General features: G+C 34.7%; 1 protein-coding gene across 1 annotated transcript in view; it reads right to left on the reverse strand.

Moving 5' to 3' along the window:
- Nucleotides 1-23,629, reverse strand: part of LOC126808896 (carboxyl-terminal PDZ ligand of neuronal nitric oxide synthase protein) — a 124,865-nt gene extending 101,236 nt beyond the window's left edge. Inside the window, exon 1 of the mRNA XM_050533947.2 lies at nt 22,390-23,629. Coding sequence (XP_050389904.1) covers nt 22,390-22,497 — 108 coding nt within the window. The 5' untranslated portion in view covers nt 22,498-23,629. The remainder of the gene's footprint in view (nt 1-22,389) is intronic.
- Nucleotides 23,630-24,078: the final 449 nt, after the last annotated feature.

The following is a 24,078-nucleotide window of genomic DNA, read 5'->3' on the forward strand; positions in this document are numbered from 1 at the left end:
AAAGAGATATACTCCCTTTAAAACTCACATACAAATCTACTTAGTCTTATTTAATTTAATTTTTTTTTTAAAAATTAAAAAATAAAATAAAAAAAAAGATGTCTCAGCTTTCAAGTTTTTAATCAACTATCTGAATGCCAGATGGCCGGTAATGAGGTTCGACAGGGAAAATATGTGATTATTTCTGGAATTCGTACATACATGCAAAAAGAACTCAAATTAATGAATATATATATGTACATATAAATTGTGTACATATGTAAACTCTTAACTCTTTACTTAAAATAAAATAATACAAAATATTTTGGGAAAATTTACAAGTACATTACGATGATGACAAAAAATAAAATACAAGAATTTTTTTTGAAAATAGTTATGATAATGTTGAAAAGGACAGCTACGATGATGATAATCATACTATATACAGATGATGATGATGATGACATAAAGGAGAGCTGCGATGAGTCATATAATTTATAAGTAACTGGTTCCCAAGCGCTATAGGCTACTCATCTTGTGGTTATACTTCTTGGGGGTGACACTCTTAAAAAAAACCTGTTCCTTGGACAATTGCATACCATGTTGTTGTTCTTCTTGGGGGAGACACACATGAAAAGAAGAGCTGTGGGGATGATAAAATTTACAAGTCCTATAAAACTGTAGCCGTAACCTAATGAGACTTATCCCGTACTAAAATATTCTTTTAGCACAATAAATGTAAATTTAAAACCATTTTTTCCATTTCATTTCATGTTCATGCAATCATGTCGGCCATAAATCTCACATTGTCTGATCGTGTATTCCAATGATTGAAACTAACCCGGAATAAATACATTTATCTCAACGAGAAAAAACTCTAGCGATCGATTATTTATACTGTGTAATATATAAATGTTTTGTTCCAACCAACAATTTATTCATTTGAGTGCGGTAAAATATTTCTTTTGTCCAAATTGGGAAACCAACCATTTATTTGTTTTAGCAAAATTATTCCAAATGAATGATTCATGTCCAACTTTTTTCTCCTATAAGGCACCAACCTGGCATTAGGACTGTTGGTGCACCACATGGCATCAGGACTGTTGGTGCCCCACATGGCATTAGGTCATAGAATATCTTCTATTCCCTTATCTTAAAAAGGACAACTTCATGCCAACCTTAAAAAATGACAACTTTCATCTTAAAAAGAACAACTTTCACTAACCCACAGGAAAACTTCATGCCAACCTTAAAAGATAGGTTGCCAGGCAATGAAACATACACCCGGGCAGTCAACAAGAGTTGTCGCATATTTTTACTTTTTTCGGTAATGAAACATTTATAATACACTAAAATCTGATTAAGTGTAACAACTCATTAAGTAATTATCAGAAAATCATGGGCCATAACTCTAGCAGTAATTATCATAAATCGCTGAGAATCAATAGGCTTTTTCGTCTCATGATCTTGAACACTGTGTATAAATTTAAAGGCAATCAGATATTAACTTTAGCCTCTAGAGCGTCCAGAAGCAATTTTAGAGGCCGGACCGACGAATGGACAGATGACGGACAGACAGGGGCGACGACAATATATGACCACATTTTAATGTGGGCTTATAAAAAGGACAACTTTTATCTTAAAAAGAACAACTTTCACCAACCCACAGGATTCAAATAAATATTTTATAGTGCCACCAACTAAACATGCATTTGGAACATCAAACATTGATTTGTCAACCAGCAAGCAAAATAACATGTACACCAGTTTGAAGATTCTCTAATAAATCATGAATTCATTTTCAATATATCATAATTACAGATTACTGATGACAGCTGAGGAAATATTCTTAGAACACTGACGACTTCCTCAGGGAAAAAAACATTCATAAAGAAGAGACAAAATAATTCACTGTACATAGGAGAATTCATGTCGTCTTTTGGTGACAAAACCGTACAGATATGTTTTTCGGACTGACTGACATCAAGTTGTTATTGTGAGACCTTGGCACCAAATATATTCACTTGTCTCTAAAGAATGCAAATTCATTTCACTAGCACAAAATGTCACATATGTGCTTTTCTTTTTTCGTTATATTTATAAATTTTGAACTGAATGCATTGATCAGTTGGTGAATTCAACTGTGTGTCAATTTAAGTGTCATAAGAGAGAGAGAGAGAGAGAGAGAGAGAGAGCACACTCAACACAAAGTGGGTCATTTCTGGACTAACACATGATTCAATCCGATTTCAATAATTAGCCTAAGCGTAGGAGTCATTAGCTGTCAGTGTGAAAACCGGAAGAGACCCACAAGGTTAACAAGCTTTTTTGTAAGGAAACCAAACCAAAGCAAGTAGTGAATCATTCTTTAATCATATATTTTTGGTGCTATGTCTAGTTTAGGGTGATCTAAGAGCTAATGGGTTAATAATGTTATACCTCTATGGGCAAGGAAACAACACTTAGATAAGTAGGGAATCAAAAGTGCATGGTTTCAATTGCCCGCTTATACGTGACAAGGAGTAGGCTTTGACTGTCCAACCTCATGGGTTTTCTCTGGGGTCCTACTGTGTCCTCCCAATAAAATTAACCGATATGTTAGTCCCGAAACGACCTAGTTTGTGTTGAGTGGACTTTCAAAACAATCTCTCTCTCTCTCTCTCTCTCTCTCCCATTAATCATATACTGGTGTTACATCGTCTCAACATGATGGTAATCTAAAAGATATTGGATTGTGGATAAAAAAAACACCTCATCATAGCTGACTGGTGTAAACATATGGATTTTTAATCACCACAGAGTATTGTTCTATCAAAAGATATTAGAGGCCATAAATGATGGATGAATTACATTTTATTTTTTACACTTTTCTGAGGAAGAACCACTGAATCACAAGTAACACCTTTATCCGGGGGGGGAGCGCCTTGACACATAAAGTAAGTCGCTGGTTCTTTAACAAGGAGATTTCTGCTTTGGTCCTGGTGCTGGCCTGCGAGAAATTTTCTCAGGATTTTCTGGAGTGGTTTTAACATTATCGGGAGATTTAATATATATTTAATCAGACACCTTTCTTTTCGCAAGACTGAATCAGACACAGCATGAGATTATAGTTACACCTAAAGGCTAGGTACAACATTCCCTGTATTGGCCATGGTTTACCTAAGATCCCCCCAGTTCTCAATTCACGGTGAACCGGGACCATAATTTCGGCGGTAGAGCAGTCTAGTTCACATTTATGGTGTTGCCACAGTAGGTGCCAGTACTATTACGGTTATTACCACAGTTTACCATATACCGGGTGACACAAAAAAAGCGTCCATCACCTAAACTTGGTCAACGAAGAGGGGTCGTCAGGGACCTCCAGTGGTTCCAGCAGGATGGTGCTACCCCCCACACCTCAAACGAATCATTGGCATGGCTACAGCAGCGTTTCCCTGACCGACTGATCAGCCGCAGGTGTGACCTGGAGTGGTCGCCGCATTCACCGGACTTGAACGCCCCAGATTTTTATCTGTGGGGATACTTTAAGGACCGGGTGTATGGCAACAACCCCCAGACTATCCCTGATCTGAAGGCAGCAATCACAGCAGCAATAAAAGCGATCCCAAGGGAAGAATGTGGGAGGGTCATCGAGAACTTTGCCCACCGGATCCAAATGTGCTTGCAGCACCGGGGAGCTCATTTAGAGCACATTTTTTGAGCGCCAGTGAAACAAAGAGTTTTTGTGGTACAGACTTGAAACTTTGGAGATGTCTGCTACATAGACTTAACCTAATGTAGCTGAATTTTTGTGTTAATCTAAATAAAATTTCGGAAGTTATTCGATTTTTATTGATGAACGTTTTTTTTGTGTCACCCTGTAGTAGGTCAACGAAGCGCACCACAGCCAAATACCGGGAAGGTGTGATTGGGCTTTATCCAGGAGAATGAATATGAAAGCAGATGTAATCCTGTTTCAGAAATGTTTGATTATCATAAGACTGTATCTGACATACGACAGTTCCAATATCCACAGAGGAATTTTTTTTTTCTTGAAACCTAACTTAACACAAGAGTGAATCTGACATAATCAGATATTTAAAGTACCAGTAACTTCTGGGAAATAAAATAAAATGAAATACGGTTTAATGTCCTACTGTTCTGCTCTGGCTAGGCTAGGGAAGACGGGCTTACGCCATACGGTGTGCTATGAGGGAAATTCTGCTTAAACAGCAGGGCTACGACCTATCCTTTTTTCAAATTCCAACTGTCAGTGTGTACACAGGACCCTGGTTTTTCATCTCATCCCTGATGTTAGTTCACCCCCAGTGTTAAATGAAAAATGTCCCAGAGATTTTCCATGTGGTTTCCCTTTGTCAGTGGTGCAAGATGGAGTGGTGTCCCCTTGTCAGTGGTGCAGAATGGAGGGCCAGACAAGCAACAGTGTCTAATTGTTTGAATGGTACAAAAACACCAAATCTCTGCAAAATTTCCATCATAGCACAATATACAGCGTATATGCCTGTCTTCATTAGTTCAGTCGGCACAGAAAAAAATAGAATGTTAGAGAGAGAGAGAGAAATGGGGTTTAACGTCCACTCGACACAAACTAGGTCATTTCGGGACTAACATATGGTTTAATTTTATTTACACAATTCGCTTGCGCGTAGGGGTCTTTAGCAGTGGGAGGAAACCGGAGGACCCGGAGAAAACCCACGAGGTTGGACAGGCGACCCTACTCCTTGCCACGTACAACCGGGGATTCGAAACCACGCCGGTCGAAAATAGGATGTTAAACCCTAATGTCTTATTATAAGATATAAAGAAATGTTGGAAACCTAATAGATAGTGATATAATATGAAGTTGTCAGAGTTAATTATTGTAAATAGAATTGAATTAACCAAGGCAGACAGAGACTGGTGTACTCTTCCTATAATCCTATTATAGTTCAATCTTACTGTGTTTATTTTTATATGTAAGAATCAAGAAAGAGAGAGAAATGGAGTTTAATGTGTGCACTAGATACAAACTAGGTTATTTTGGGACTGACATATGGTTCAATTTTATTTCAATAATTTGCTTGTGCGTAGGAGCCTTCAGCTGTGGAAGGAAACTGGATGACATTGAGAAAACCCACAAGGTTGGAGAAGCGACCCTACTCCTTCCTTGTCTCATACAAGCAGAGGGAATCGAAACCACGCTAATTGACTCAATGACAGACCTTGTGATCTAATGTGCATGCGTTAAACCATTTGGCCACACAGCCCCCCCCCCCCCATATATAAAGTAAGAAAAAATATATAGATTAAAAGATACATAATAAAAAATAATAAAAAGTTTTTGAAAATACACATTTAAAACACATGTCTTTAGAATCTAAATGTGTATTTTCAAATAGAAAGAAAAAAATATTAAGATTAATAATACATTATTAGAAAGATTTAGATAACGATCTGGCCATTCTTGCTATAATGGCTCAAAGATAGATAATGAAAAATGAAAATTACAGTAAAAAAACTTTATTCCCAATAAAGTTATGAGTGATTGAAGTTTTAAGAGGATAGTCTCTATTGTCAAGGACCATTGCTACGATAATAAACCAAGCCTTGATTATCCAACTTAACATATAATTATTAGTATTGTGTTCAGTATAGATTAACACAGGTAATATGAGTATGTTAAAGGTGAAAAGAAATGGGCTCTAACACCCTACTTTTCTTCTCCCTACGGGATAATAAAGATGGCAATCAGGATGTAGTCCGTGAATCCCAAAATCAGTGTTAGAGTGAAATTCCATTTAAACTGTCATAACAAACCTAACTGAGCTAATGAAGACGGGCATATGCCAAGCAGGGTGCTATGAGGGTAATTTTACTTGGACAGTAACTGTCAAGGGTTCTTTCACTGGCGTGCCAAGATGCATCTTGGACTTCGTACCTCCTGAGTAAAGAGCCAGCCCTTTAATCACTTAGCCATCGTGTCCCCCATTCCTCTCAAGTTAATAAACACCTGTCCCCCATTCCTCTCAAGTTAATAAACACCTAACTACTGTAATGCTAATTCAAGTGAATAACTTTTGTCATTTTATTACACGAAGCAATATAAATGAAATTGGGTTTAACGTCCTGCTTTTCAGCATTGACTGGGCTATTGAAGATGGGAATAAGCCATGCACTGTACTACTATGAGAGAAATTAGCAATGGACTACTCTTATTTCGAATTCCAATAGTCAAATGTTCTTAAGTGCATGCCAATGTGTTTTTCATCTCATTCAAATGACGAGACATTGTTCCTGGTCAAGCCCTTCAAAAGGTCCTGCACCACAAGGGGAAACCATGTAGGAAAATCCTGAGGAACTGTCTAGGGTGCGAACCCAAGACCTCCAATTTTAGCAAGCCAGCATCTTACTCACCGAACCACCATAGCTCCCTCGAACTAAATGAACAGATCATGTTTCTATAAACAATTAATTTACAGGTGTATATAAAAGAAACCTTGTTAAACGTAATGATAATCTAACGATATATTGTTGTCAGGAATTCAAGGTTTATTAGGTATTCATTCCTTTCATTGCACAAGTGGAGAATAAATGGGAAAAAATTATGATACACCCAAGGGAATATGAAATAAATGACAATGGTATATCACGGTTATATAATTTACAATGGTTTATCATGGTTATATAATTTACAATGGTTTATCACGGTTATATAATTTTCACAGGAAAATGACTATCAATAAACAGATGACCTTTTCACTTATATCACTGAAGTGCAATAAAAAGTTTTGCATAAAATATTCATTGTGCTTTACTAATATTCATTGTGTCTGGCTAACATGAACTGTGTCGTACTGATGTTCACTGTGCATTACTAATAGGGAGCCGTGATGGCTCAGTGAGTAGGTCATTGGTACCTCCCAAAACAACTGGTCAGATCTTCATGTGGTGTAGTCCATCGAAAGTATAAAAGAAACCGAAACGAAATATAGATCTGTATTTTAATCAGATTGTCAGATTCTCTACTGGTGTTTATTATGAAAGTTCCTCAGTGAGTTAGACACTGCCTCACTAGCTTGGAGGTCTCAGATTCTCTACTGGTGTTTGTTATGAAAGTTTCTCAGTGAGTTAGACACTGCCTCACTAGCTTGGAGGTCTCAGATTCTCTACTGGTGTTTGCCACGAATGTTCCTTGTGATATCCGGCATGGTTTTGTCATTGTCAGTGGTGCAGAACAGATGGCCTGATAATGACAGCTATCTATAGTTGTTTGGATGGGATTGGAAACAGAGGTCCTGTGTACACATTGGCTTGCAGGTAAAATAACCCTTGGCTGGAATTTGATATGAAAAGTAGTCCGTAGCGCTGTTGTCCGGACAAAATTTCCATCATAGCACACTGTATGGTGTATGCCTGTCCTCATTTGCCCAGTCTGAGCAGAACAGTAGGAAGTTAAACCCCATTTCATTTTATTTTGCAGTACTAATATTTGAACATTCTAGCTCAATTAAAAGGGGGTTATTAAGTACAAAAATTTAGGGGCGACGCACGCACAATTTTGAAGAAATCCTGTATACCCCAATGATGGGCAAAACACACACAATATTTCAGAAATCCTGGATACCCCGATGATAGATGAGATCAATATGTTAAAATGTTTCAAGAGAGGAATAATTACCGCTCAGGGGTGAATATATAATATATTACTACTATATGTGTGACATGTTTCCATAATATATTATACCCTCCACAGTTAAATCTTATAGTAAACAAACATATAGACATCTGTTATTGATATAGTCTCTCCTGTGGTTAGTCAGTAGACAATGACAACATGTAGCCAGGCAGTAGTCAATGACAACCATCTAAACATGTAGCCAGTCATTAGTCAATGACAACCATCTAAACATGCAGCCAGTCAGTCGTCAATGACAAAGATGTAAACATGCAGCCAGTCAGTCAATGACAACTATCTAAACATGTAGTCAGTCATCATTAGTCAATGACAACCATCTAAACATGTAGCCAGTTAGTCGTCAATGACCAAGATGTAAACATAAAGCCAGTCAATAGTCAATGACAACCATCTAAACATGTAGTCAGTCATCATTAGTCAATGACAACCATCTAAACATGCAACCAGTCAGTGGTCAATGACAACTATCTAAACATGTAACAGTCAGTAGTCAATGACAACCATGTAAGATAAGATAAGATTTCATTGTATCAATACACCCATTAAGAGCAGCATACATATTATTAAAAATGAAATGAAAATAGTACAATCAAACAAAAACATTTGATGAAGTGAAGGACACTTGTCAAATAAAGAGATACAGATGACAATTGAAATCAACAAAATACGATTTAAACTTTAAATCAGTGATTCTCAATCAGTGTGCCACGGCACACAGGTGTGCCGCAAGATCTTCCTAAGTGTGCCGCTAAATTTGAAAATGCAAAAAACCATGTGATCCTAATTGAGCATCTACTGGTGTCATAGCTGTTGTAATGTTTTTTTATTCTTTATTTAGTTTGAGTCATTCTATGTGTCTGACTAGTCTGTGTCTACGGTTGTATGCCGTTTATGGCTTGCCATGTTTTTATTTTGCAAACTTCAAATATTTTTCACATATATTTAGCCAGGCGTGACGCTCTTTTTTCATGTGCTCCAAGATGTTCTGTTGACATAAAAAGGTTGAGAACCACTGCTTTAAATAATCATAACATATATGTATAAGTCAGTGAATTTATAAAAATATAATTAAACCATATGTTAGTCCTGAAATTACCTATTTTGTGTTGAGATGTTGAGAGGATGATAAACCCCATTTCTCTCTATCTCTTTCTCAGAACCATCGGTGAAAATATGTTCATTATACCACAGTTTAGCCGCGGGAATATAATTGACAATTGACAACCTGCCTGTTACCATATTTGGTTAATCTACATTTCTATAACAAACGGGCGTCTGCTAGAGGCACAGACCAGATCTAATACATAATCCAATAATAGTATGTATTATATTGCGGTCGACATTAACGCATCGTTATCTTCGTCGTCTAATATAATTACCAACCAAATCCCTGCCGACTGCAATATACACCCCCCCTCTCGTTACGTTAAACTCAATTACAGGAATTATTCTGAAATCATGGAGAAAATTGGACCAAATTAATGTAGCTTTTGAGAATACGATGATTTAAATGTTGAAGACAAGAACGGCAGTCATTCTGTGACTTCTTTTCTTAACGAAGTTAACTACAGTACTTGCGCCTGCGAAAGCTTGACAATTTGTATGATTGGAGTTGTTAGGGGCAGATGTTTACACTGAAAATCATCTCTATATATCTCACATCTTTGTCTGATTCCATTCTTTGATGTCTATTGATAGATTATAACAATTGTAGGTCAGTTAATAAAAAATGTCAATATATCGTAGCTAGATACAAATGAGATGCCTGGACAAATGTCACCTGTAACAGACTTTGTCGGACACAAATTATCACACAATTATCATAGAGAGAGAGAGAGAGAGAGAGAGAGAGAGAGAGATGGGGTTTAACCTCCACTCGACAAACTACATGTAGGTTATTTTGGGACTAACATAATATGGTTTAATTTTTTATTTATTTCAATAATTCTCTTGTGCGTAGGGGTCTTTAGCAGTGGGAGGAAACCGGAGGACCCGGAGAAAACCCACGAGGTTGGACAGGCGACCCTACTCCTTGTCACGTACAACCGGGTATTCCAAACCGGGCCAGTTGACTCAATGACAGGCCTTATGATACAGCCTGCACGTGCTAACCCTTCGGCCATCAAACCCCCCATACAAAGGTGGACATAAGGCACCCATCACAGACTTTGTCGAGTAAAAATCATCACACAATAAAATGAAAAGGGGGCATACGCTATACAGTGTGATACAAGGGAAAATTAGCACGACAGCGGCGCGATGATCTACTCCAACGGTTCTTTTATGTGCACGCCAATGCGTACACAGGACCTCAATTTTTTTGTCCAATCTGAATGACTATACCTTGTCCCTTGCCAGGCCCTCTTGTCCTCTGATGAACACATTGAACACAGAAGCTCTAGGTTTTCAAGGCGATGTCTTGCATGCTTATTGAGCAACTGTAACTCCTCATATTTATACAAGCCTGCATGGCCATAAGGTATATACAATCTGTATCTATGACAGGTGCCCAGGGCCGCAATTAAAGTATGTGTGTGTGTGCAATGTTAAAAGGCAGAATGTTAAAAGGCCATTCATTTATAAACTTAAAAAATCAACCTCACCAATTAAAGTTTATTTATGGCCCTTAATAACATTGTCAGCCATGGTTCCTGCAGGAAATTAGAATTGTAAATCAGTGAATTGCTGCACAAGCTGCACATGAACGCTGTATGGTGATCCGGTATGTACCTGCTGTGCCATTGTGACATTTCTTTAACAATTCGCTCGTTGACCACAATGGACCTGAGTATGCCATAATAGCCTTCATTAATAGAGACAATATTTTAAAATTTGATACCATTGAGTTAAAGACAGTGGTGGGTATCATATACAAGACAGGACATGCTGCCTATAACATTTTGCTACACCAAAAAATTGTTTTATGTCATATATGAAGCCTATCTATTAAAGACCACATTTTTTGTTGTAAATGAAATAAAATGCACCGACTAGGAATTTTTACTGTAATATTTGGATCATGAAATTCTCTGAAAGCAGTCATCAGTAACTAAGTCAATCTCACTGGAATTTATTACTATGGAAAAACATAGAAGGGTATATTCAGCATCATTACTTTCATTTTGTATTATTCTTGTAAATTAATTTCACTTTAAATACTGGGTATAAATTATTCAAGCATTTAAAATAACCAGATCTCTTTGATTTGGGACAAAATAATAAACTGTTTATTTAAAGGGACAATAACACCATTTATACGTAACATGTTATTGTCTGCGATATCACCTCGGTGGAAGCGGGACGTAAAATACAACTAACTCACACACACATGAAAGATGTTTTGTTTAAAATTTCTAAACTTAAAAATTGGGAGAGAGAGAAAGAAATGTGGTTTAACGTCCACTCAACACAAACTAGGTCATTTCAGGACTTACACATGGTTCAATTTTGTTTCAATAATTCGCTTGCGCGTAGGGGTCTTTAGTAGTGGGAGGAAACCTGAGGACCCAGAGAAAACCCACGAGGTTGGACAGGCGAGCCTACTCCTTGTCATGTACAACCAGGGATTCGAAACCACGCAAGTTGACTCAATGAGAGGCCTTATGATAAAGCACGCACATGCTAACCATTCGGCCATCCAACCCCCCCTAAATTGAAGAGGTTTTAAATTAGTCTTTTTCCCAAAGAAATAAGAAGAACATTTTCTAAAGTTGTTCCCAAAGAACAGAAAATCAGTTTGGTGTAGTCTTGACATAATTATTTTTTAATATTTTATTGAAAAAAATAAACCAACAGTTATATTCTTTTAACAATAAAATTGACCCTTTCCTTGTCAGAAAAATTTTAACTGGTTATTCCCAGAGACCAGAAAATCAATTTGATGTGCAGTCTTGACATATTTATTTTTTTAATATTTTATTGAAACCCCCCCCCCCCACACATTTAACGATAATATCGACCCTTTCTATTACAGCCCTTCAAGCTCCATCATTGACATATTTATTTTAAGTAACAACTCATTAGAATTAAATAGAATTATGACATCTATTGTTGTTGGGTATTGACAAGAGTTATTAATAGATACGTCTTTAACAAGAATCAATGTTTCTAAATGGTTGTCATACGTCAAAACAAAAGCTCGAAAGATATATACAATGTCAAATTTAAATGTTTCAATCGATCTCGTACAAATCTATAGAGTCTACATTTGTTTCCTGTTATATCTTACATTGTTATTTTTTTTTAATCCTTTTCAATGTTTTTATTCCATAGCAAAGAGTATTGAACTATGTAGTCTTTGCTGTATGGCATATACCTGTCTTCATTATCCCAGTCACAACAGAGAGAGAGAGAGAGAAATGGGGTTTAACGACCACTTGACACAAACTAGGTCATTTTGGGACTAACATACGGTTTATTTTTATTTTTTATTTCAATAATTCGCTCGCGTGTAGGGGTCTTTAGCAGTGGGGGGAAACCGGAGGACCCGGAAAAAACCCACGAGGCTGGACAGGCGATCCTACTCCTTGTCACGTACAACCGGGGATTCAAAACCACGCCAGTTGACTCAATGACAGGCTTTATGATACAGCATGCACGTGCTAACCATTCGGCCATCCAACCCCCCGCCCAGTCACAACAGAACAGTAGCATGTTAATCCCTATTCATTTCATTTCACTTGCCTGTATTGCCTTCATTTTAAAAGTTCCAATTTTCTAGTGTAAATGGCACTAGTACTGATCATTCCTTTCTTCCCAGCCGGGAGGGAGGGGGAACGGAAGGGGGATGGGGACATATGGTTTAAAGCCTGCGCAATCATAAGGTCTGACATTGAGTCAAGTGGCATAATTTGGATTCACTGTCCAACCTCCTGGGTTTTCTTTGGTTTCTCTGGTTTCCTCCCACGTAAGACCCCTACACACAACCAAATTATTGAAGTAAAATTCAACAAAAGTAAAAAAAAAAGGATTTTGCGTCACTGCTGTGAAACAGATTGAAAGTACACATGTACAATATAGATTGCATTCTGCTAGAAATTCAACATTTAAATATGAAAATTTTTATTTACTTTTTCATTTGTATGAGCATGAGCTTACCATTGCTTATGTTTGAAGGGAAAAAAATTGTGTCTGTTTGGCTTACAAACGATTGGATGTCTCACTAGATTGTCTTAATATAAAGAAAAATATGTTTCAAAGAAAAATTCTTGTCCTGTTCTTGAGCTTTATTACAAAGAAAGACCTTTTAGGAAATTTTTTCCTAAAGGAAGCGTCTGGCTGGTTTGTAGAAAATTAAAGATTTTCTCTTTTTGAAGATAGCTGCGATCACAAAGTCATCAAATGTCCATTACGACTCATTTCCACGATGCTAATGACCCATGATATGATTCTCAACTTATATTAACGAAATGTTAACAGATGATACTTTTACTGCGGAGCTGTTTTGCATCAACTTCTCGTCGTAAATGATCGGTAATGACTAGTTGTAAGGACAATCTATACGACAAATTATCTAGTCTCCGCTTTCCTCGCTCACATGAGAAAATACTAATAGGTTTGGATTAGAAGAAAATGAAAGGTATAGTATTAGAGCATTTAGACACATGAAAGCCAGCAATCTCATGTGATTCGTAGAGAACAAAAACTTTTCTTTCATCATATTAGGTCATTTTTTGTTGCGTAAATTGTTGTGTGTGTGGTATTTTACAGGTCAAGAATTAGATTTCCTGTAAATGATTTTCTTTTCCATATTATTTCTGATCTGTTCTGCTGACTTTCTGCAACTTCATCCACCCATATCATCTGGACTACATGTACATGTAACTGCACATCCTCCAGAGATATTCCCAGCTGGATCTGCTGCACATCATCTAGTGATGTTCATAGTCGGATCTGCTATACATGTATATAGGTAAATTTCAGTCTGTTTCGCAGCAGTAATGCTCAAGCCTTCTTTTAAATTTGTTCAATTTTATTTCAATAATTCGCTTGCGTGTAGGGGTCTTTATCTGGGGAAGAAACTGGAGGAGCCGGTGAAAACCCACGAGATTGGACAGGCGGGCCTATTCTACAAGCGGGGAATCGAAACCATGCCAACTGATTCAATGACAGATCTTGTGATCTAATATGATTTGTTTAATCATTCGTCTACCCAACCTCTTTAGGCATAAACATATTTTTATTATTTTTTTTTTATTTTTTTTACTACTAATAGTAGCAATTAAAATGCAGTCAAACATTAAAAATCAATATATTGCTATACAGGCAGTTTCAACTATTGTCATATTAAAATAAATTTATCACAGGTGTTAGAACCCTAACAGTTGGAATTCAATTGCTGTCCAAGCAAAATTTCTCTCAAAGCACAATGCAGGACCGTTTTCATTAGCCCTGTCAGAGCAGAAAAGTAGGACATTAAACCCCATTTCATTTCAATTTTTTTATGTACATATATCTCATCGATCATTAAACAGACAGGACAGATTACCCAATACTACCCAATACTAATTAAATACTACCAAATACCACCCAATATTACCCAATCCTAATTAAATACTACCAAATACCACCCAATACTACCCAATCCCACCCAATACTAATTATATACATGTACTACCAAATACCACCCAATACTACCTAATACCACTCAATACTAATTAAATAATACCAAATACCACCCAATACCAAACACCACCCAATACTACCTAATTAATTAAACACTACAAAATACCACCCAATACTAATTATATACTACCAAATACCACCCAATACTACCTAATACCACCAAATACTACCTAATACCACCCAATATTAATTAAATACTACAAAATACCACCCAATACTAATTATATACTACCAAATACCACCCAATATTACCTAATACCACCCAATACTACCTAAATACCACCACATATTCACCTATTTATTGTGAAAAACTAAAATAATACTTCAATTATATAAAAAAAATTGAGTTAATTTGTGGAATTAGTAAAAATTTTACGATTCGGTAGCTAAGCATCTGAAAGACTAACCAAATACTTCCACAAAACTCACAATTCTAACCCAGTACTACAAAATACAACCATATACTACCTTATTATTATCCAAAACTAACAGAATTCTGCTATAACTTCAATATCAATGAGTTAATTCCTATAAAAAGTGTGAACATCTGAAATATCTATTTATACTATTACAGTGATAAATTAAAAGACTAAACATTGAATAAATGATTTATTTTCCACAAAGAAACATATTGTTATCCAAATAATTGTACTTTTATCTCATTTTTATAACATTATTTTACAGAAATGGGTTGATTTTTGATAGCATTGTTAATATTTGTTAATATTGGGTGATCAAGGAAGATAACTGGAATAGCGAGATACCGACAATAACATTTGTCATACATTTTTTTTTTGCATGTTTTCCACAAATTTCTTTTTATATAATTAAAGTATTATGTTAGTTTTTCACAATATTGAGGTAGTATGTGATAGTGTTGGGTAGTATTTTATAATTAAGTATTGGGTAAATATTCCTGTCCTATATATTCTAATAAAGATGATAAAATATATATTTCTAAAAATTAATATCATATTAATTCAGAAATATTGAAATTAATATCTTTTATTTCTATCATTATATTAATAACTTGAAATTGATACAATGTGATAACGACATCAGGCATCTGTTTCATGTATGAATTGACTAGTATCAGTATTACAAACAATACAATATTTAACACAATAAATATATCATCTGTATGGTTCATCATGGCTTCATAATACCTTATAATAATTGTACATGTATCTTCAAAATTATTTTTTTTCATTTTTGAGAGGCATGAAAGCAGCCTGGAATAATATTACGGTATTCCCTTATAATGATTGTATCTTCAAAATTATTTTTTTCATTTTTGAGAGGCATGAAAGCAGCCTGGAATAATATTACGGTATTCCCTTATAATGATTGTATCTTCAAAATTATTTTTTTCATTTTTGAGAGGCATGAAAGCAGCCTGGAATAATATTACGGTATTCCCTTATAATGATTGTATCTTCAAAATTATTTTTTTCATTTTTGAGAGGCATGAAAGCAGCCTGGAATAATATTACGGTATTCCCATCTGGAAGTGGGTCCCGTGGAACAGGGAGGCTATCGCAGCAATCTGATTAAAACACAGATTCTATTTCGTTTCGTTTTGTATAGTTCAAAATTTCGTTTTACTTGTCTTCACTACAAATAGGATTTGGAAGAGTTGTTATATTACCAGCGTTTTGGTTGAAGTGAGGGATTAGCCAATGAAACGGTCTGTTACGGTGAAATCTTGGCGTGCCATTCTTGGAACTGTGGGTAAACCACTAGAAATGTCAACGCTGATGGATTAATCAATGTATGACGTTATAGGGACATGAACTTCCAGTACAACTTGTCAGATCTTCATGTAGTGTAGGCCATCGAAAGTATAAAAAAAAGAAACGAAATATAGATCTGTATTTTAATTAGATTGCCTATCGCAGGACATCTTTATGTTTCATTATGGCTTCATCAATACTTTGTTCATTATTAAATTTATAATGAATTATTGTATCTTCAAAAATATTTTTTTTGTAATTATTTTATTTTCATAAGAGCCTGGAATTTTATAATATACATGAGTGTGGGGGGGGGGGGGCAAAGCAGCCCATCTAGAATTTCGATTTTAGAAAGCTGCAAATCGTTAGGCTAGCATATAAATTTTTATAGTTTGAATGCATAGGTGGGGTGGAGTGGGGCTAATAATACTGGTTAAAACATCCCAACTTGTTATAAGCTAGTTGAAATGGCTATATCTACCTTAGATGGCTTTATTATGAACTGACCCTCTTTGTAGATATTTTACTTATGCTAAAATGACTAGCCAACTTCTACTTAATCTGTAGAAAGAAATGTCTTATAGAGAGAGAGATAGAGAAATGGGGTCTAACGTATACTGGACACAAAGTAGGTAATTTCGGGACTAATATATGGTTCAATGTTATTTCGAAAATTTCGCTTGCGACACTACCACTTGTCACGTACAAGAATGAATAGAAACCACGCCACTTGACTCAATGACAGATCTTATGATTTCACGTGCACGCATTAAACTACTAGACTACTACTGCACGCATTATGGTACATGATTCGTGTACCAATGGTAAAATGTTTATTTTGTCTTAAATATTGGATATCAGAAGCCCATCTTTTCCTGGTAAGATCACAACATCAATGTTGATTTAAATTGACAAATAATTTGTGTTTTCAATGTCGATTAAGACTTTGGATGATACTGAGTTAGAGACTAAGCTACTTTAACTTCTGTAAATTTGTTATTTTCATTTAAATCAATGTTGTCAGATTCGAAGCAAGTAAAAAATATCTTAAAAAAATAATAAAAAATATAAATGTTTAGAAAGGCGTAAAATGTGCAGTTATCTGATGTTATACTGGATTAATCAATATATAAATATAGTTTGTATCATGTAATAATTTCATTGTAATAATAATCAGTTGTTAAGAGGGGAGCCATGGTGGCTCAGATTACTGATTAGTGAGTAAGATGGTGGCTCACACACAAACCAAGAGTTGTGGCTCAGATTAGTGAGTAAGATGGTGGCTCACACACAAACCATGAGTTGTGGCTCAGATCAGTGAGTAAGATAAGGTCTCAGGTTCGTTCCCAGTGTTGGCCTGGCAAGGACAGTGCCTCGTCATTTGGATTGGTTAAAAAACTGAAGTCCTGTGTACACGTAACCGTTACAAGAATGAAATGGTTTCATTTAAGTATAGTTAAAAGATCAAACATAAAAAGTTTGGTTCTGAGAACTGTTCCAATCTGGAACCCTGCAATGGGGTTGTCTTGGAACAACAAACATTACTGAACTAGTATATGTATGAGCCAGACATGTTTTAAAAATATATCAACAAAAACACAGAAAATAGACAAATCAGTGCATAAAAAAAAATGGCTGACATCAGAGGGATTGTACCTGACAAAGCCTGAATTTGTGGGGGGTTGCGTGGCCAAATGATTAATTGAGTCATGTGGCATGATTTCAATTCCGGGCTTGTGCATGACAAGGAGTAGAGTTGCCTGTCTAACCTCCTGGTTTTGTGGAGGGTTCTCTGGTTTCCTCCCACATAAGACCCCTATTATACACGCAAGCAAATTATTGAAATAAAATTGAACCATATGTTAGTCCTGAAATGATCTAGTTTGTGTCGAGTGGACATTAAAACCCATTTCTCTCTCTTGTTACAAACTGTCTTATTTCCGGGCTTGCTACAGCTAGATGATTCCCGTCTTCATTAGCCCAGGTAGGAGCTGAACAGTAGGACGTTAAACCCCATTTCATTTCATTTGCTACAGATGATGATGCTCATACAAATATTCAAATTATCAAATAGTTTTTCAAGGCTACTGCGAACTGATTTTTTAGTTTGTTATTTGATGTCAATAAAAACTGAAGGAATGTGATCAATGTTTTGTTTCTTATGAAATATTTAATAATAAATGACATGAGATCAGCTGATATGGAAAGAAAAACAAAGAAAGAAAGGAAAATATATATTGATCTGATTTGACAGATTCACAGTTTCTATAAACAGGAAAATGTAATAGAACCGGTCCATAAGAAAATCATCTTAAGGGAGCTAAATTTCTGTTTTTTCTTTGGAACCTACATAGACAATATTTATAAAAGCACATATTAAATATGTAATAGTTAAAAACTATTGATTGGAATGGATTAATAATTTGTGTTTGCAATTTCAAAGACACTAAATAATATTGAAGTACAGATTTACGCCATGTAAAGGGCATATGGCTCTCTTCTTTGGAACCTTAAACGAAAAAAAGTCTAAAAGCACTTATTAATGTAATATGAATGTACATGTATATAAAGTGATTTATATTAAATATTTCAAATCAATTATGTTTGTTAGTCTTTTACTCCTGCTAATTCCATTGTACAATGTTTATTTTATTATTATTTTGTCGTTTGTGAATCAGTCATTACTAATTACTTTTGTATTGTCTAGTAGGATATGTTTTTATTTTGTTCATTACAAATGTTGCCTGAAACCATAGAATGTACAACTCGTGAATTGATTTTAAATTATTCATTACATGCATGATTTAAATATTGGAAATTAGGATCCTATATTTTCACGGCAAGATACCAAAATCTATATTGATTGAAATTGACCCATATTTTAATTTCAAATATTATGGATGATAATTATGAATATCTGAATAGTAAAAACATGAACAATAGTTTTCATGTGTATCAGGTCAGGACTTAAAGGGACAATAACACTCTTGCTGGGTTGACAGCTCCCGAAAATAAAAAAATAGCCTTATTCTAAGTACTAGATGTGATAGTGTCCTACCTGTTGTGTAAATTATCCATTAAATCCTATTTTACTTGTCCAGAGTGTTCAAAAATATTTTTAAATCCAAGTCACATTTGAAAAGCTTTACGTCAGGCTTTTCAAATCATTTAGTTGAATTTTTCCAATTTTTTAAATTAGGTGTGTTAAGATGAAATTTGTATCATCAATTAATTGGAATATTGTAAAATAGTACAATTTATTGACCAGAATAAAGATTGGGATATATTATTCAGTTACAACAAGAGTGGTATTAAGCCTTTAATAAGCATGTGTCATTTCCACTTTTCCCTAAAATACCGAATTATTTTTTCTATGGTCTTAATCAATGCTAATATGTACATGTACTCAGATTGAGTGCATATTAATTAAAGATTCATAAGATATAGATAAAGAGCTAGCCATTCTTGCTATAATAGTTCATAAAAAAATAGATAATACAAAATGAATATATTGAAAATTTCATTCAAATTACTTTATTCTGAGCTAAGATATTAGCCTTTGAAGGTTTGACAAGATGTGTACATTGATTGTAACCACCGGACTGGTTGTTCGGAGCTTAGCCTCGCTTCACCATTTTTAGATTAAATCATTAAATGGCTGAACCGTTCTAGTCTACTTAAAATTGACAGTTGATTATGGTCTTGTCATGTTAATAAATGTCTAATTAATAATTTATTGTAGGTGGGGAGTCAAAAGGTCGTATCTGGATTTTGCGAAATTGCCCAGGAGAGCCAAAAAACACACAGAGGTTAAGAATCAAAACGTCTAATAAAATCGTCACGTCAAAATGTCGTATGTAAAGTGTATGTGTAGCCATTAAAACAATATGTAACTATCCGCACGTATCAAGCTCAACATTTAGTGCAGAAATAAAGAGTGAAAGCTAGTTATTTGCAATTTTATACAGCAAAGACGTATCTCAGGAAAATATTCACCTTTACCTGCTTCAATTTCATAGAATCCACACAGTAGACGCTCAACAATAATTTCTATAATACATATTTAACTATAAAACAATACTGGCTACATTTAGTTTGATTGTAAAACTTTGGTTAGACACTCTTAATATTTTTTTTTTTGGAACACCCCATATACGACATTTTGAAACAATATCTATAAAACATCTTTTTATTGACTTAGAAATATGACAACTAGATGAAAAGATGCACAAAAAAGTCCTCATTCTGAGGAAGCAAAGAAGTGAATTTCGCAAAATATGCCAGATACGACCTTTTGACTCCCCACTGACAGTATATAACATTAAGTCCTTAAGTAAGACCTGCAATAGGCAGATTTAGCTCTTGCATAAAGCCTGTTTAAATAAACAAAATCAAAATACTAACACCAATTAACTTCTACATTGGATTCAATTGGATTCAGAACAGGACTACCATAAAATGGTGGCAATCTTATTACATAGCGGAGCAGCATTGATTCATGAACTTTCAATTCCACTTAATTTTTTAAAAATACTGAACAGAATTGAATCATTTTTGGACTGATAAAACCTACTAGCCACCCAACTTTCACAATATTGTAGTTTGCAAGTGATTCCTGTAGCGTTAACAGAACTTTAAACAATATATTATCTAAGCTTATAGCTATAATAGTAACAATCACCGGGAAAATTAAAAAAAGCTGTTAAAATTTCTAAATATATTTATCTATACAAAATTCCCATCAAAAATAGGGTACTTATATATAGTATAAATGTAAATTGTATTTGTAAGTTGTATATCGTATAAATGCATATTGCATTTTTAAGTTGTTTTATAGCATAGATATTGTATTTACAAGATGTATAGCACAATGTGTATATTTAGTATAAATGTATATTGTATTTGTAAGATGTATAGTACAATGCATATTTTGCATAATGTATATTGTATTTATAAGTAAGATATTATATATAAGAGTATAATGTAAGTTGTTGGAGGACGACATATACAATATTTATAAGATGTTACATATATGTATATTGTATTTGGAGGATGCCGTATAGATCTACATGTATATTGTTTAGCATTATTCATATATTATGTACCTACATGTAATAAACAATATACACATTTAAACTGTAAGGATTATTCATATTCATATGCATGAATGTATACAAACATGATATCATCTGAAGACATCTTTTTGTAAGCGGACATGCATGAATGTATCTGTATAAAGAAGTAAAAGTTGTTGATTATTTTGACTAGATATATTTTATATTTCTTGTATATGATAATACACATTAAAAATACATTGTCTAACATTGTATCTCAGGAGTTCACATAGCTAAAAATATACATTTGTAATATTTGACATGTGTTCACCAAAACATCTTTATTTCAGACATGCTTCAACAAAATCTGACTTAAAGGGACAATAACACTCTTGCTGGGTTGACAGCTCCAGAAAATAAAAAATAGCCTTATTCTAAGTACTAGGTGTGTTAGTGTCCTAACTTTGTGTAAATTATCCATTAAATCCTATTTTACTTTACCAGAGGGTTCAAAAATATCCAAGTAACATTTGAAAAGCTTTACGTCAGGCTTTTCAAATCATTTAGTTGAATTTTTCCAATTTTTGAAATTAGGTGTGTTAAGATGAAATTTGTATCATCAATTAATTGGAATATTGTAAAATAGTACAATTTGTTGACCAGAATAAAGATTGGGACCATTTATTCAGTTACAACAAGAGTGGTATTGAGCCTTTAATAATCTTATTTCAAATAATCAAAAAAAACAAAAAAAAAAACAACCAAAAAACTGCCTCTTTGATGTAGGAGAAAGGCTGAAAGGGTTCATTTAGTAAAATAATGTATAATATGGATATCTTTCAAGATTCGGTTCATTTCAATATTCTTCCAACCATTCCATTGTTAATATTTATTTTTTTTTTTATCTCCAGTTATTAGGAATATAGTTTTTTCAACGAATATTTCATTTTTTTGTATATTATCCCAATTTTTAAAAAATATTTTTAAATTTAATTTTATGCCTTGTAAATTGATGGCAGATATTTTATCCAGCCAGTTAATTTCACTGCCAGTCAAGACTGATGCATATAACTGAGATAAAAGCCCTTGTGCAGATATTATGTCACTGTTGAATTAAATCTTTTTAGGCAACAGAATTTAAATTTGTCAGTAAGACCGATTTTTCTTGATTGAAAATGAACAAACTGTAACTGGCAAGTTTAGCAAAAATATTCAACACAGAAGATAAAAAAAAAATAACCACTTCTGTAGACCCGTCATGAATCTCAGATTGAAGTGTTTTAAGAAATCTGACAGACGCCTAATTAAATTAAATGTTCCTTACCTTGGCAGGAAAAGTAAGTCCGTGTGTGAAAGCGTCTTCGCTGTGTAGTGGAATTCTGCTATCATATCCATCATCAGAAACGAGATCGTATTGTCTTTTGGACGGCATTGTGAAATCGGGTAATCTTAAAATAGGCACTTTGACAAATTAAAAAGTCACAACCAAGAAACGTCTGTCCATGTCTTCAATTCATTGTTCAGTGTTTCACAGATTATATTTATATTGTTCAAAAGACCGAGAGTATAAATTGTACAAACCCATTCACAATGTAAAACTATCTTTTATGCACAATGAATACCTTAAACACACAATTGAAAAACTATGTTTGCTTACACATTTAACAAATTCAATAAGCGAAACTTTAAGCTAGAGGAAATATTTTTTGATGACTAAATTTCCTTGTCCTTTTAAGACTAAGTCAAAAACACTATCTTAGATCTTGGCATAATCAAAAAAACCTTGTTTGACTTCAAAGTTAATGCCAAAAGGTAAAAAAACAGGTAAGTCTTTCAGAAATAAAGAACTAGATTACCCTACTGGCACTGTTAATGAGACAAATCCTGCAATTCACTATCAGTAATAAGGAGAGACTTAACTCTATTGTCAAAACAAATTAACACCTAAATCTCCTGCAATCACACTAAGCTTCTTTTAGTTCCATTTAAATCTGTTCCTGATATAGCGGTAGGTCTGAGAGTCTGAAAGTGACAGGAGGTATCGGTTCCATAAGCCAGAGATGTTCAGAGAATTTAAATTTTAACCAGTTTGTAAGAATCTGTTTTGATAGTTCACAGTTTAGTAAGTCGGTTCCTGATTTGTGGTCGGTCTGAGAGTCACAGCAGACATCGGTTCCACAGGCCAGAGATGTTCAAAGATTATAAATTTGTACTGGTTCGTTGAATCTGTCTATAGTTCACAGTTTAGTAGAAGCCTATGAAGACATGTTTCGGTATTATAATCTAACTGTGACTGACGAGTTCACGAATATCTATCCACCGCCTAGAAGTCAACATGTTTATCAACATTGGCTCCTGTCAGTTGTGTGTACAGGAATTCTCTCGTATCTTGTCGACTTTTCGCCCCATCGCACTTAAAAATCGATGCTCCTACAATCGCTAATTGCTCCAAGCTTTCAGGAACATTCACTTCAACCAAACACCGATCATTAGAAAAGATTCCCTTATTTCACTCACACTCGCTATAACTTTGTGAAAACTTAAAATTCAAGACTCGCTCGCTTCTTCCTTCAAAATCTATTGGGTGTTCACACGCTCTCATTTCCATCACGTGATCTACCCTTTGCCCTGGATGTATATTTCAATGTTTACGTTAAACCGTTAGAGCACGTGGCGCGTGTCGAGATCTCGCTATGTCAAAGCGTATCAATGCGTGTTAATATGTTTGAATGTAATTTACCGTCATATATGAAATAAAACACCGAGTTTTAACTATACATTAAAATATGTAACCAGCCGTATGTTTCCGTTAAACCGTTAGAGCACGTGGCGCGTGTAGTGCTCTAGTAATGTCAAACCGTATCCAGTGCGCGTATATTATGTTTGAATGTAATTTACCGTTACATATCAATTAAAACATCCAGATAGTTAATATGCAAACCAACGGTATGTTTGATCGACCAGGATATTGGCTATATCTTGGATGAATTGTTTCAATGGCATTTAGTAATTG

Source organism: Patella vulgata, chromosome 1 (genome assembly GCF_932274485.2).
Source record: "Patella vulgata chromosome 1, xgPatVulg1.2, whole genome shotgun sequence".
Lineage (NCBI taxonomy): Eukaryota > Metazoa > Mollusca > Gastropoda > Patellidae > Patella > Patella vulgata.